General features: G+C 39.9%; 1 protein-coding gene across 2 annotated transcripts; it reads right to left on the minus strand.

Annotated features, from left to right (window-relative positions):
- Positions 1-1,674: 1,674 nt before the first annotated feature.
- FBXO28 (F-box protein 28) lies at positions 1,675-15,205 on the minus strand. Of its 2 annotated transcripts, XM_027738968.2 has the most exons (6): positions 14,888-15,205; positions 8,982-9,091; positions 7,892-8,030; positions 5,234-5,429; positions 3,870-3,977; positions 1,675-3,370 (listed from the first exon to the last, which is right to left on the minus strand). In XM_027738968.2, exons 1-6 carry the CDS (start codon positions 15,188-15,190, stop codon positions 2,976-2,978), a joined length of 1,251 nt encoding a protein of 416 aa, XP_027594769.2. In that variant the 5' UTR covers positions 15,191-15,205; the 3' UTR covers positions 1,675-2,975. The 2 variants fall into 2 exon arrangements, with proteins under 2 accessions (XP_027594769.2, XP_027594770.2); XM_027738969.2 differs by lacking the exon at positions 3,870-3,977.
- Positions 15,206-15,666: the final 461 nt, after the last annotated feature.

Genomic DNA, 15,666 nt, shown 5'->3' on the forward strand with positions numbered 1-15,666 from the left:
CTACTATGACAAAAAAAGTTTTCAAGGCAAGCTGCTATTTTTAGAAAAGTAGGAAAACCGGCCTTAGTAGTTTTAAGTTATTTTAAGAAGCTAACTATAAAAGACACAATTGCTTTCCCCGTCAACCCTCAGTTTCAGCCCTTGATACAAGTACTAAAGCTGAACAGTGGCTGCAAATAAAACAATTTTTCATGTAATTTTGTAAACTACACCTGCCTTTCACAGATTATACAGTCACTAACCACTACAGACATTACACTTCTCCAGGCCGATGCACCCACTCATGTAAAGGTGCACAGACATTTAGAATGAAAAGTGATTTAGTTTTTACTCCAGGCAATTTATCAGCATGTTGCAAATGCATACTTTCTATTTAATAAGGGACAATACGGTGTCAGAAATTAACGCTGCAGCTATTTTCTCCAAACTATTACTTCATCCTGTTTTCTCCATTCTGTCTGTGCCAGCGGTGTATATTCCAGAGGGAGAGCCATATGATGCCTCCCTCCCTGGGAAGTGAAACACAAAACATTGGTGTGCCTTTGCCATGGCATTTCCAGAGCTGCCTTGTAACCATCTGTGACAGATCTGTTACGTTTCGGGGGCCTCGTTCCATTCTACTGTGCTCATCAGCACGTGGATAATCAGGATGCACCTGCAAACTCGGAGCACGTGACACTTCCTTGAGTCGAAGGTTCCAAGTAGGCACTTGGCACATTCACAGAGAACATTTCATGTACCAATAAGCTGTTGCTGTTTCCAGCTCAGTTTACGCAGAGCTAGAGATTCCCCGACACATAAATAAATGTTACTCCTGAGTAACCTGAAACTATTCGTATATTGTGAAGGGGGTGGAGGGAAATTGTTTGCATATTCTAGAAATTAATAAAGAAACTAAGGTGAAAGATATTCAGAGATGTATGAATAAACCTTTTCAGTAAATGCAACTCACAGGTTTATACTTGTTTGGAAGTATTTCACCACAAATAGCTGGTAAACAGTCCATTACAGGAATTTTTCATCATGAATAACCATTAAACGAATTTGTATCACACAGTAATTATAGCTGTCATGCTGACCCTTTGATTCAAAATTATTTTTTAAAGTATATGCCAGTATTTTTAACCTGAAGAGCAGGTAACTATCTTAAAGAGATTCTTAATGGTAAAAAAAATTCTGAGCTGTAGAAAACCAGTACCAGCCAATGCTCCTTTAATAGTTTAAGTCTTCCCTCAGATAACCTTTTATAATTTCCTTGACGCTTAAGAAAAAATGCCTTTTTTAAAAAAGGCTCAAACTATTCAAGAAGTTTATTTGAATACTAAATGTCTGCGAAACGTTAGGCATTTGCAACGCTACTCCTGCTATGAGCCAATATGTTTTAGAAGTAAAAACTGTAGCTGAAAATCAGGAAAAACATCCATTTTCTGTGATTATGTAACATTTGACCAGACAATTTCTGATTTGTTTGTTTGGTGCTTTAAGTACAGTCACTGTGTTATGCTGACAGCTGTACAAAATGAAAGAGAAACTTGCACTTTAACCCATAGTATTGAGATTGTGAACAGCTACAAATGCAGCATTTGCATCCTCCGTGCCATCCCAAGTTGAATTCAGAACCACCTAAACCCAAAGCAGCAGCTAGTTTAAAAAAAGAAAACATAAGTCAAATGATAAAGCTACATAGTTTAGTACATTAAAACAAAACCAAGGACAATGGTATTTGTATAAGTTTCCAAAAATATACAGATGGGGAGGGGAATAATCACTGTACACAACTCTGAGGTGGTTAAAGTGACCAGAGAGACTGAACAGTGCAAGACATGCTTTTCCAGTTACAAGCTCAAAACAGAAGTGCAAAAGAAATTAAAGCTTTGTCTGAAGTTATTTACCTTTTAGGATAAGGAAAGCTTAGAATATTGTCATCAGTGTTACAGAGAAATTTCCACCTCAACCCCAACACAGACACACAAAATAGTTTCAGTTTTCCCACAAAACAGCATTTCACTCAAATGTTGTCCCCCAAGCTTGGCGAGCGTAGGGACAATTTGTCTGATCCGTGTTAGACGTTGGCCTATGAACCAAGTGAAGGCCTCTTCTCAGCTCTCCAGCTTTGGCCAACAATACCTGCCTTACAGGCAGGGTTCAAACTCTCCTGCCACTCACCTCCTAACACCACCTCACTGTAAAACAGCAGCTGTGCTGAAAGCAGATGCTAAGTTATGGCTGAGGAACAAAGAAATTGCTTTACAGGTCTCTGTGCTCTCTCCCAGAGTCTGGAACAATTTCAGGCAAGTGCTTTTGGCAGGCTGACTAAGCTGTACATGCATCTATCCATGCAAATGTAAAATATGGCTCCCAAGACCTAGAACCAGAGTGTGTGCATGTGAAGACTGGATAGAAGGCCCTTCCTTGTAAGTTTACAAAAATATATAGCCAATACTGTAGCTTAAGAAGTCAGTTTTACTCATTACAGAGAACCCCAAAAAGTATTAACTACTTTTCAGACATTCCAGACAAGGTCACTTGTAACGAAAAAGGTCAAGTTCTCAAAAACAAGATTTTAAAAGTGGATCTTTCCTTCAAGTGAACAGGACATCTGTTTTTACGCTTAACTTTTTAGTCAGTTAAGACAATTTATTTAAGATTTTTTGTGAACATATGCATAAACACAAATAACTTTACTTTAAACACGTTTGCACAGGAAAAAAAAAAGGTTAACCCTTCAAAACATAACAGAGCAGGTCTGGTTAGTATGTAACTATTGCAAATATTAAAGATTCTGTGCATTAGGCCCACCCATAGAGAAAGCAGGGGAAAAGTCAATGAAAGAAAATAACTGTTCAAGTCTAAGAGGTGTTTTGAAGAGCCAGCAGCTAAGTGACACCATGAAGCTGGTCGCAGTATCCAAACAAGCAGACCTGCTTGGGCTACTAGAGCAGTGTATCCTCCTGAAGGTGTCATTTACTCCCAAGTTATTTTCTGTTTCGAAGGCGCTTAGATTTCCTAGGACAGTCTGTGGAATCCACCGCCTTCCGCCGTTTTCTAGGAGATTGTTCATTTGAGCCAGAACCTGAGGAATTTCCTACTGTGCTCTCCATCACCTCTCGCAGCTTGCGCTCAAGCTCAGCCAACCGGGCGTTCTGTTCACCTATGATTTGGGTTTGCTCAAGCAGTTTCTGATCTTGATCCTGGAGCTGTTTCTGCTGCTCCTGCACTTTGATGCGGAGCTCGGAGATCTCCCGCTTTAGTGCTGTCAAGCCCGTGCCGTTCGCTTTTACTTGCTGCTGGAGTTTGGTGACCTCCTGCCTGGAAGGGCTCTGCTTGGAGAACAGCTGCATTGTTGTCAGTGCTGCAGAAGGCCCTGGAACTTCAGAGAGAAGTATGATTAGTCCTCTAAAACTTCATGGTAAAAATTGTGTCCCAGTTTTCACATTTTGCTTGTCCCTACTCCCCAAACATGAATCTGGACACCGGTTGCAAGTTATATGAACATGTAAACAGCTTTACAGTCATTTAGGGGTCTAAGAAGAATGTGTGGTAATCTCAGAGCACAATTTAATTTAAAAATACTTATAGCTTTTTCAGCTTTTCCAGACTTATAGTCTCAAAAACAGCTCATCATTCATTTCCTGTATATAAGCCCCCCTCCTTTTGCTGTATCAAAAATTGCATAGAAATATTGTCCTGTAGACTTATTGTCACAGACGTTAAGTCAAAAACCCACAACACATCTACTTATACAGAATAGTTAGAGTAAATAAATATCTTTCATTACAGCAGCAAAAATCTGCCGTCTTAGTTGCAGGCAGCTAAAGTTCTAAAATTTTCTGATTTGGGGCTTAACAAGATATTTCAGTGTAACTTACATTTTAGAAGAAAAGAATTTACTTCCCATGCTTCTTTAGAATCACTCTTCCTAAGTACTAAAGTCATACTGGAATCTGAGCTTGGAACTGTTGATTCTAATAAAGTTCCTGCAAATCAAGGAGACTAACAGCTACTGTATAATTTCTTTCACTTCTTCTGCCATAAAAGACATCTATCACTTTTTCTGATATTTTACTCTTCAAGCAATGCTGTGCAAGTAAGATGCAACTTTTAAGTGCTACGCAGACAGAACAGTCAGGAACAGCCTAGAACAGTCATCCTCCTTTTCCTCTTCTTTTTTGTCAGTTAGGATGCCAGCACAGCTACCATTACATGGCACTAAGGGGTTGCCCTTGGAGATTTTATGCTCCTCTCTCAACATGAGACAGGCATTTTTATACACCTTAAAGCCTTGGCCTTGAAAAGCCAATTGACCTCAACTATGGTTTTGGGCAATACTTCCTCACCCAAGAGGCTCAATATATATTAACATATATATTTAACATATATAATAAAAAAAAGAAAATTAAACCATATATAATTTAAAAAATGAACGTATAATTAACAGCTGGTATACACATGGCTAAAAGGGTAGAGAGGATATACAAGAAAGAGCAAGCATCTCCTGCAGTTAGACCTATCTTTTTTTTTTAAGATGTAATTTTTTTTCTTTAATTTTTATTAAGTTATTCTTTTAGGGAGCTAATTTCACAGTTTCTGAAGTGTGAAGATGTCCTGTGCAGGGAAAATGCTACATTTTTACCAGCCTTTTGCCTTTGGCCATCCAGGCAACTACCTTAGACTTTGGTTCACGAAAGTTCTGGAAAGTCTGAAAGGTTATATGAAGGACCAGTTTAATTGCTTACTTATAGACTGTTATTTTAATTATTGTCTTTTCACTACTACCTGTAAGTATTTTGCTTGTTAGTGTATACAACAGTGCCCCAAGAAAGTAAAAAAGTACATACAAGTATGTTCTAGCTCTCTATGTACTACAACAGCTTAGGCAAATTCATTTGCTGATTGTCCTAAAAATAAAAGGCATCGAGTTGTCGTTTCATGTGCCAAATTTCAACCAAATGCAATGATAAAGTCTCATTCATTGGTGGCACAAAAGCGTTTGTTTAAGGAATACACACTATGCATAATTCTAACACGCATTGAAGTGACTGTTCTTTCGGTAGTACAAAGGCTCCTTAAATTTCAAAGCAAATGAATTTCAATTAGCATTCTTAAGAAACAAGTATCATCAATATTTATGTAATACAGCTCATATTTAAGGGAGGTAGCTTTAAAAACATACAGTGCTGTGAATTTTTACAGAAAAACTAAATAAAACTTAACTATATGTTGGAATTAATACCTGGGGCAGTTCCTATCAGACGTCCCGATACATCTGACCCAGGCATCTTTCTTTTCAGTATTGGAACAATCTTCTCATCAAAATATTCCATAGCCATGGAGGAAATGTCCCTTAGTTCTTGAAGAACTTCATGAGCTCTCTGAGGAGCTCTTGTAGAGTTTACATATCTTAACACTCGATAAATTTCATCTATTACCTAAAACATTTAAGAATAATTAGGATTTTCTGATAAAGGCAAGATTATTTCAGTTCATTCTAAAAATTCTGGCATATTCAGGGGCTTTTATCACATAACAGTTGCATACCACTGTGTGCTTTAGTTCTAGATCAGCTTTTTGAAATGAAGTGCTGTTCATGATATATCAGAGAAGCTATTCACTTAGTCTATCACAACAGCTCTCTTCAAACTCATGAAATAATGCTTATTATGCAAAATTTTGTTTTACTATAGCCATACTTGACTTCTAAGTTACATAATCTATACTCAGCAGAGCATAATAATTTCCTTATAGAGAACCTGAAGCAAGATGCTCTAAGCCCCAATGCAGAGCAGCCACTACTCCAGCTACTTATGAAACACATAATTGAAGTAGGAAAAATTAGCATTATGTCAGTCTGAAGAGCTGTAAATATTTCCTTGAGTCCACTTGCATACACCCAAAATAGTGCAAATTCAGATTAAGTCCAAAAGACATTAATTTAGAAAACATCAATCCACTACTGACAGAAAACGTAACTCCCTTAACAGGTTTGGCAAACAAGCCCTTTGGTTAGGAGAGATACAGAGAGATGAAAGGTGTGTCACTAATCTATGAATTATAGTCTGAGACACGTCAAGATAGGAGTGCTGGTCTCTCAGCCAAAACTACACAGGTATTTCTCACAGGATTACAAATGGCTGAAGAGTTTCCTGAAGAACACAGATCATAAGAGCTGTGTTTTGATAAAGAAAGCTTAGCTAAAAAGTTGCAAAAGCTAGATAAGACTAAAGTTTCTCACCAAGCAACAAACTTACAAAAGACTTCCCTAATTTCACCCACATTATATCCTGTTAACAACAACATCCTCAATATAAAACCTGCAGCAAGACTCTGCTATCACCAGGAACACTCACAGGATGCCAAACCTCAAATCAGGGTTTGCATATTCTAACGCTAATTCAACTCCTGGCACTTCTGTGGCAAAACTTCTTGAGGGAAGCAATGCAGGTGCGACAGAAACCACAGACTGTAAGTGAACACTAAGCCTTGAATCTGATTGACCAAAATATTATTCTCTGGTGAACTGGTAACTGTGCCTAGAGAGCAGCAGCTTTAGCAAATTCATACACTAAGTAAATAATTAAAAAAAAAAAAATCCAGACTTTTTAGCAGTTATATCGAAATACAATCAAGGTCCTTACTAGTCAGTGCCCATAAGGAAAATGGCTGGCAAGCTCACTTGCCCAACTGCTGCACACCCCAGGTCTAGACTGAGTAATGCCTTTCCATCTACTCTTCAAAATAGTATGGCAACATTTCTTTTAAGTATTTAATTTACTAGGTGAGTATCAAGGACTTAAGTTCACTTGACTTTGTTATATTAATTTTTTAAAAATACATGGTATATATAAAAATACAATGCAAAGTCAAATAAGAATATATTACACTATAGTTATTTAATTTAAAATGAATTAAATATCAAGTCAACAATAGTGTACAGAAAAAGTTACCTCTTCAAGACAAAAATACATTACATGCCCACAGCCTATCCTACCACACTGAGTGCAAAAATGCCTGCATGCTGCCCCCAAATCCAACAGATAACTTTTCCATTCATCCCCGTGCAATTCAGTTATCTGCTCATGAAAATGTAGTACCAACATATCCAAACCTTACATGGAAAAATCAATGGACAGAGCACCAGGCTGATGTTCTCTGATCTCGTTTCATCCCTGAGCTGTACTAGTCTTCCTCTGACCAGGATTTCATCAATTGGCCCGTGCACTGTTGTTTTCACAGCTTAATAAACAGTGGGATCTCCGATGTACATCTCTCTTGCATAATTCATATTTAATGCTGGGGTAGTGTACACCAGATGATGTATATTTAATGCTGGGGTACTGAACATCAGAATTGTTCAGTAATATTCACATTTAACACACTTTACATTTGAAACTAATTCCACCTACTGTACAAAAATACACCACCCACTGTAATACAGAACAGTGCTTCCAGACACCAGATATCTTTATTCAATTAATCTGAGGTCCTCAAACCCTTAAGAAATGTGCATAAAATATTCCTGATTGAGTGCTTAGTGTCACACACTGTCTAAATTACTACATCTCCTGATAGCCTGGATCACGTGATTTTCCTAAAAGGTTGTAGAGGATGTATATGCCATAAGTCAAGCATCAGAATTAAGAGAGAATCTAAGGGCAAATAGAGATCAAATTTAAAATAATTAATATTTAAATACAATCTGGTTCATTCATTTCAGGCTGCCTGGTAAAACGGAGTATTGGCTTGTACATTTGTTTGCAAGTATCTGAAACACAGTTTTTACATATATATACACACAAAATATATTAATTCGCCTCAGCTGTGCCAGGTTAAGTTACACAATCTTATTTTTTAAACACAGATACGCATTCACATAATGTAGTCTACATTTTACCTTTCCGGGTATGAAGCAACAGAGATTGGAATCCACATACTTCATGAAAGTCATATTCAACAGAGAGAGTCTTGTTTCCACAGCAGCAAGGATGTCTGCGTGGCGAGCTAATGAGTGATTTCTTCTTTCTGACTCCCGTCTAGAAGACAGACCATAAGGTGACACTGATTTAACAAGGAGTCAGCAAAAATCCAACTGTAACACTGCTCAAGTTAAGTTCACCCTCAAAGTGCTCTGAGGTTTGAAATTGTAACCACTAACATTTGTCTTCATGGAAGTAAGAGATACAGATTGAGAACCAGCTAGTAATAGCATACTTCACTTTCTTAGACAAAATTTGTTCTCTAAATATTTCTACATCTTATGTGATCCATAAAGTTTTTATGTAATTTAGGACTATTTAAGAACAAGCTGTCAGTACTAACTAGCAGTAACCACTGAATCAGTGTGAATATTTTTATCCTCCCCCATTCCTATGGTCAGCACTTCAATGCAATTGACACAATAAATGCAATATATTAGTAGTGCTTGCCACAAATTTTAGGTTGAGATATAAGCTCTTTTGACAAAGGATCTCTGTGGTAAGTAGCATTTAGTTTCTTCACTCTGGGAAATCTCATAGGACACAGCAGCACCTGCACTTAGTCACTGGAAAGAGGAAGAAATACATTGCTTCAGTGAGAAACTAGCTCCCAGAAATGCTCACACGTCGAACCCCTCTTCCTTCCCCCTGTTTAATCCTTGTCACTGCTTTTCTTTAAAGCAGTCTTTGATAAATCATGAGTGAAGGCAGTTGGTCATGAAAAGGAATGGCATTTATTCATTCCTAGGAGTCCTTGCTTGACTTGCCAGAAGAGCTGAGTAATACAGAACACACTCTACTTGAAATGTCAGAGACACTTTCCACACCATTATTCTGTAATTAAATTTTAGGCTCAAGGTGCTTTTGGAAAAAAAACAAATTAAAACCAAATGACTCAATTTTTCAAGATATATAAATGGAATTAGCCATTAAAAAATTCCTTTTCAGTAGTCTGCTTAAAAGAATCTAACACAATTAAATTGAATTACAGTTTTAACTCATACATACCTTGGAAGTTGAGCTTTAACTTGCTTTTGACACAAGTTGTGGTATCTCTCCACTTTCAGAAATCCCTGATTTAGCATTCTCTGGCAAACCAGGTCCATTCGCTTACAAACCTGTATTTAAGTAAAAAGAAATCTTAAGGCTCAATTAAGGCTGTAAGTCACTTTTACTATTACCTTATCCATACTTGCTGGGTAGTAAAAGACTCTCTTATTGTTTTTTGCTCCATTTCAATGAGCAAAAACTGCAGCTGAGATTAAGGCCTCACCATCTCCAACAATGGTCATGCTACTCCAGAAAGGAGCAGCTATGTTCACAAATTAATCTCCTGATATTGCCTAACAAGAGACAGTAGGCTGAATGCCACCCATATATAAGCAGATACAATTTCCTCTGGTTTTAATGGAAGTTTGTAAATGCTTGTGTCTGGCTTTTAGCTTGGTCACCAGAGTGATTCTCGTAGATCAAGTTAGTATTTTGTAGTTTCAAAAAAGAAGCCTTTAAAGCCAAGAAATCGTGAGGGTTTTCTGCCAGTGTTTAAAGCTTATGTTTAGAAGTCAGCTACAATTAAATGTAAAAACATATGCAACACAGTACACACGAAGCGAGATTCCTTTTTATATAAAAAAGTATTTTCTTCTCCATTTAACAGACCAATAGTCTCTTTCCCCTGTCTCCTCCAGAGATTTAGAGAGAAAGGACATTAACAGCTGCAGAAGATATAATAAACTCTTAAAGTTAAACCTTCACAAAGTTACCAGTTACAGGACAAAGCCAACTTGTACAAAAGTTTAAAGCCATTGCAATTCAGTTCTGCAGACAAGAGCTAACTGTTTTAGAAACTGTTTGGGGTGGTTTTTTTAAGTACTAAAGTGCACAATTTCCACTTTGACCCCACATTCCAATGAATTAGCTTCTCTTTTTTTTTTAAATAAACACTCCTTTCCCTCATACACTTCATCTCATAACTTTTAAGTCTATGTAAGTTTATACCTTGAGGAAGAAGATTCTCACTTCTTCCAGAAAAGCCTGTCATTACTTTCTGTTTATATAAAAAGGCACTAAACAAAGAAGTTCTGCTTTCTGAGTCTTCCTCTAGTCAGCTAGTTTAAGTTCTGTGAGAACTGACTATTTTCAAACAGATCTGTATTAACAAACCATTAAGCAATTACTGTGGATCTGTCTGTGTTTCTTTTTATTAGATCTTCCTTGTTCACAGTCAAAGGAGAAAGATCAGACAAGCAAACTACAGAGGTACAGTCTCAGCACACTCTGCCCCACATTCACTGATCCAGTTAAGTCATCTCCTGTGTATAAGGAATAATGCTGGCCCTTCAACTACAGCAAGGAGGAAACTCGCAGTTTTTTTCCTGAGCTGCATTAGGAGTGCACAGATCTGATACTGTTTTTGAGCACAGGGCTTTACAGCATTCTTGTAGTTCTAATGCTACCAAATCCCTGAACTAGGCGCTAGTAGTACCTGCACTAGGGCTACGTCAGCTCTGCAGTTACTCGGCACAAGGGAAAAACAACCCTGGAGACACGATCGGCTACGGATTCGGAGGAAGCAGAGAGAGATTTTAACCACGTGCACACTGACATCTGGTGGCAGAAAGGACCTTCCAGCGTGCTGACCCTCCCACAGCCAAGGCACTCGCAAGGGTAACACGAACCGTGTTGGATTTTTTTAATCTTACTCATTTGCTGACGCTACACAGCATGAAGAACTATTTGCTCCAGTTTCTCGACATTACCCATATTTATGCCAATAACCACGCCTAGAACCCAAACGCCGAACAGATAACAAGTACCACCAGAAACAAAAAGTGTTTGTTTGCAACTTATTTTACCAATCATCTCAATTCTCAGATGGTTCACCATGTAAACTGTATGGCATCTGTATTTATAGGAACGATATATCTCTTCTAGACTGCACAGTCAGCAGTCATATGCAAAGTAGCATCATTACACTTTTAAATATCCATATTAGTCCAAGACGGTTTGATACTCACTATTCAATGGACTGTAAGAAAGTAAAATGTTAAATTTCCTCATACTTGTATTTGCAAATTTTGGTGAATATTTTCTTATTCAAGTCAGGGAGCTGGAAACCCCTGAGTTTCCTCAAATGTCCAGTCCAACCAGCCCCTATGTTCAAATTTCAGGGCTAGAAAGATATTCTAAGTCCATGTGAAAAGCAGGATGAGAGGTTGCTTCTTCACATGCTGACTTATATGCAATAACAACTTTCTATGATCCTATGAACTAATTTTCCAATTCATTTGTAAACAAACTAATAATACAATCTACTAGCTGCTGTTTCCTCAAGCATGTCTTATTTCTTCCAAGTTTCACTACCAGACAATCAAGACCAAAACAGATATAAAACATCCTAAAGTATTTGGAATCACTATACATTCTTCTTCTTAGGAATTACACAGACACCACACTTCATAACATGCCTTTCTGGGGTAAAGTAAGTGGCAAAATGTTGATGACTTCAGCAAGAATCTTTAAAATAGAAATTCCTGTAAATACAGATGGACTCGAACTGGGAATACTAAAGCCATGCTGTCCAAAGGCTATCAGTCCTTATTTGTGCTGTGCAGAAGACAAACACACAAGTTTTCTGCAGAATCTAAGTCACTTCTGACGTGTCAGAATCCAAGCTAACCTTCTCCTCAGAGTGTGCGTGGAAGGAGGCTGTGGATTGCTTGGTTCTAATCACGACTGCTATAGTCATAACCTGAACGGAAGTGCCTTTCCAGGCTCAGACATGTGACTGCAAAAGAAGCTGAAATATAAGAATTTCATTATTATCCCACTGAGGTAAACATTTCAAAGCTTCTGTAAGTCACTAAAAATATCCCCTTAGAAGAAGCCTTCAAAAGCTGGAAAATAGCTAGTTTCCATATCAGCACGCACACTAGGCTGCAGCTTGTCCAGAACATTACAGCTTCAGACATAAGCACCTTTTGGGTTTTCTGTGTTTCTGTCACGATGACTATCAGAGAAAGTAAATGAAGTAAATACTCAAAAGGGCTGAAAGCAAAATGCTGTTGCTTTCCCTCTCATTCACTTTATCTGAACAAAATTTTTAGAGCTCAAGATTTACATAATATCAGACAAGACTGCACGCTGAATACCTATTGTTTAGTCTCTGTTACTTTAGATCTACTTCACTGTTTAACCAGTAGGTGCTTCATTTATGCTTTCAAATGCAGTAATACCAGGAACAGCAAAAAGCATTATGCTCAGGAAAGCAAATGCTTCTTTGCACAATGAGGGGCCCAGGGTCCTGCCTTGCCTGATGGCAATCATCACAAGCAGGAAATGTTCTTTACCTCATCCTTTGCTGACAGAAAAAGACTTCTGGATCTTAAGCCTGAGATTATGCTCTATATAAACAATGTATGTTCCTATCTCCATTTTAATCTGAAAACGTGCTGGTGTTCCACCCAGGCAACTCCTTAGTCTGTCATCTTGTACACACTCCAGATCCAACACCAGTTCAATTCAAGGAATTCATTTTTGTTTATGGATCAGTGAGCTAAGGTGATCCAAAGTAAGATATCAGGACATCCATTTGCTTCAATGCTGCGATCCAGAGAATACATCAGAGTGACTAGTTTAGGGAATCCACATTTTGTTTGGCCAATTGATGCCCCAGATAATATCTTCCTGCCTTCCTCAAGATGTTTTATCCCATGGGATGCCACATTCTAAGGGATTAATGAAGCTGCTTTCGGGCATATTTTTATGCTTAGGCATGAGACCTAAGCAATTTATTCCCTGTCATTCAATTAATGTGGTCCTGCAACGTATCTTTAGCACAATACTACTTATTATAATATACACTCATTCATCTCTGATATGCAACTCAAGTCAGTTCTCATAGAAAAGAAAAATTTACTGCTTGCGTAAGACATCTTAGAGCAGGAATATACAAGTCTTTCCCAAGGCTACTTGTTGCCTTTAAAAATCAGAAAGTGATGAAATTTCATTATGAGTTTATGCCTAGACATTGTTATTTTTAAAGGCTACCTTAATTCTCTGTCCAACAACACCCAGAGCTGCATAAAACATTCAGTGTCTGCCTCTCAGTGAACTGCCAAAAGAAGACCTTCAGTTCTGAACATCCACCTGAAAGACCCAGCTGATTAAGCTTATGGGGTCAAAGCAGAAGAGCTTCGATTCTTTACTGCTGGTTGACAAAGAAAGGGTACTTTCTTCTCAGAAGAATGTTCACAGTGAATGCCTTCTGATGTGTTTAAGGGAACAGTAAGGAATTTGACGGAGATAAATTTTCTTGGCTGTCACTGACTCAAAAACTAAAAATAGGGAAAGACCAACTTAATAGTTTCCTTCATTTTACGCCCAGCATTGTTCTGTGTATGTTTCAGAGTTGACATTTCTCCAGTCTGATTTTGTGTATTTCTGAAAGGGGCAGCCATCTTCTGGAAAAGCAAGCTTGGAGGTGCTACATAAGGAAATGTAAAAGTGTTACATTTTATTTCCCAGGTACCATTGAGAGTTAAACACCTGGTTTAGTCCTTACACCATCACCCTTCCTATTCTCAGCTTCAGTGCCAACACAGCATTGCTTACAAACACTAACTTGGTGCTAGAGAAAGAGAAAGTCTTCTACTGACTGGTGAGAGCTGCCACAGGTACATTCATTTATAAAATGAATGGGAAAGATGCAGCCAAGGGCTGTGTCTGGCACTGCAATACAGACCATGAAACACTGAGTATACCCAAAAGGTATATGATGTACTTCCCTTAATTCAAACTGTAAGTACCACCTGAGGTCCTTGGGGCTGTCCTGTGCAGGGCCAGCAGTAGGACTTGAATGATCCTTGTGGGTCCCTTTCAACTCAGGATATTCTACTCAAAGTACTACATCCCTTTTAAAGACTCACCACCTACTCTCACAGAAGAAGCAGAAGTCTTCAGTGGACTGACAGCATGCTCTAGAAATATTTAGAAACCGGTGTGCTTTGTACAGTGTGAATAAGAACAGATTTTCTGCTTGAAAAGCTTTTTAAAGTTACAGTCAGGATGCAACACTTGAGGTTGCTGATCCAGGACACAAGCAGTCTAATTTTCTGCAGAAATATGCTTGAAATATTAGCCAGTTTGGGGTAATCGAGTTCTTAAAATAGAAACAGTACAGTGCATGCACGTTTACTAAGGGTTACATAAGCTGTGCATTAATTCCCTCACTATTATTCCATTTACAACCTCGCAGGAGATTCAGCTTATCATAACATGACACAGTTTACATCAAGCTCCTTATGCGGGCAGTTAAATATTGATATACATTGTTCTCATCACTGACAGCTGCACTTTTTTTGTCATTATCAAGATCAGAGGTAGAGGTAACGTATTTTATTAGATCTACCACAATGACTGCAAGAAGCAGGCAGCCTTTCAAACAGACAAGGGTTGGGGGTTTTTTACATCTTTTTTTGTCCTACATTTACTTCTAGACAGGTTTGGCTCTTGGAGCAGCAGGCTCATCATCTCCTACACTTCTTGGCTTAAGCTCTATAAGTAAAAATAAACACACCCATGAGACACAATAGACTACCCACCCCAAGCAGCCACGAGCAGAAATAAGCCTCCAGCAGCCCACTGTCTTCTCCCAGAGAACGAAAGGAATGAAAGAAGTAAGAGACGGTAACAGCCCTTTAGGAATGCGTGTATGGAGGCACACAGCGAGCCTGGAGAAGGGATCAAGCCCCATCCCATACCACCCCACCCCACTCCCTTTCATCCAGCCCCTTCCCCGGCGGGGGTCGGCCGGTGCCGCCGACACCTCGGCACCTGCCGCTGTCCCGGCGGGCGGATCCCGGCGGCCCGACCCCGGTCCCGCAGGGGCGCTCCCCGCCCCCCGCCGCCCCTACCAGGCGCAGCTGGCTCGTCTCATCGTAGGACAGGAAGCTGAGGATGCTCTCGATGGCCACGATGGGCAGCCCCATGAGCGTGTTGCTCTGCGGCGGCGGCTCCATGGGCGCCAGGGCCTCCGCGGACTCCGGGAGGGGGGCCGGGGAGAGCCGCGCCGAGCCCGGGGCGCCGCCTTCGCCCTCCGACACGAGCCGCTCCTCCGGCGCCGCCATCTTGCAGCCCGTCCTTCCTCCGCGGGGGAGCGCGGGCCGCCCTCCTGTGACGTCCCTTCCGCAACCGCCGCCAACGGCCCCGCCCGGCATTCCAGCCGGGAATGGGGGTGCTCGCCAGCGGCTGTTGGGCGCCAACTGGCCGGCGCGCGCGACTCGTTCCACGGAAAGCCCGTTCCACGGAAAGCCCGTTCCACGGAAAGCCCGTTCCACGGAAAGCCCGTTCCCAGGCGCGTGCCAAGAGGACGGTGCCAGACTCTCTTCAGTTGTTCTCGACGACAGGACGAAGAGCAAAGGGCATAAACTGAAACACAAGAGGTTCCACCTCAACATGAGGAAGAATTTCCTTACGTTGAGGGTGGCAGAGCACTGGAGCAGGCTGCCCAGGGAGATCATGGAGTCTCTCTCTCTGGAAACATTAAAAACATACCTGGATGCTTTCGTGTGTCACCTGCTCTAGGGGACCCTGCCTTGGCAGGAGGGTTGGACTGGATGATTTTCAGTGGTCCCTTTCAACCCTAATTATTTCGTGATTTTCATCCTGGACCACCCTCTCCATGAGGAGCTTT

This window comes from Pipra filicauda, unplaced genomic scaffold (assembly GCF_003945595.2).
Source record: "Pipra filicauda isolate LSUMZ 115617 unplaced genomic scaffold, ASM394559v2 scaffold663_size174747_pilon, whole genome shotgun sequence".
NCBI lineage: Eukaryota > Metazoa > Chordata > Aves > Passeriformes > Pipridae > Pipra > Pipra filicauda.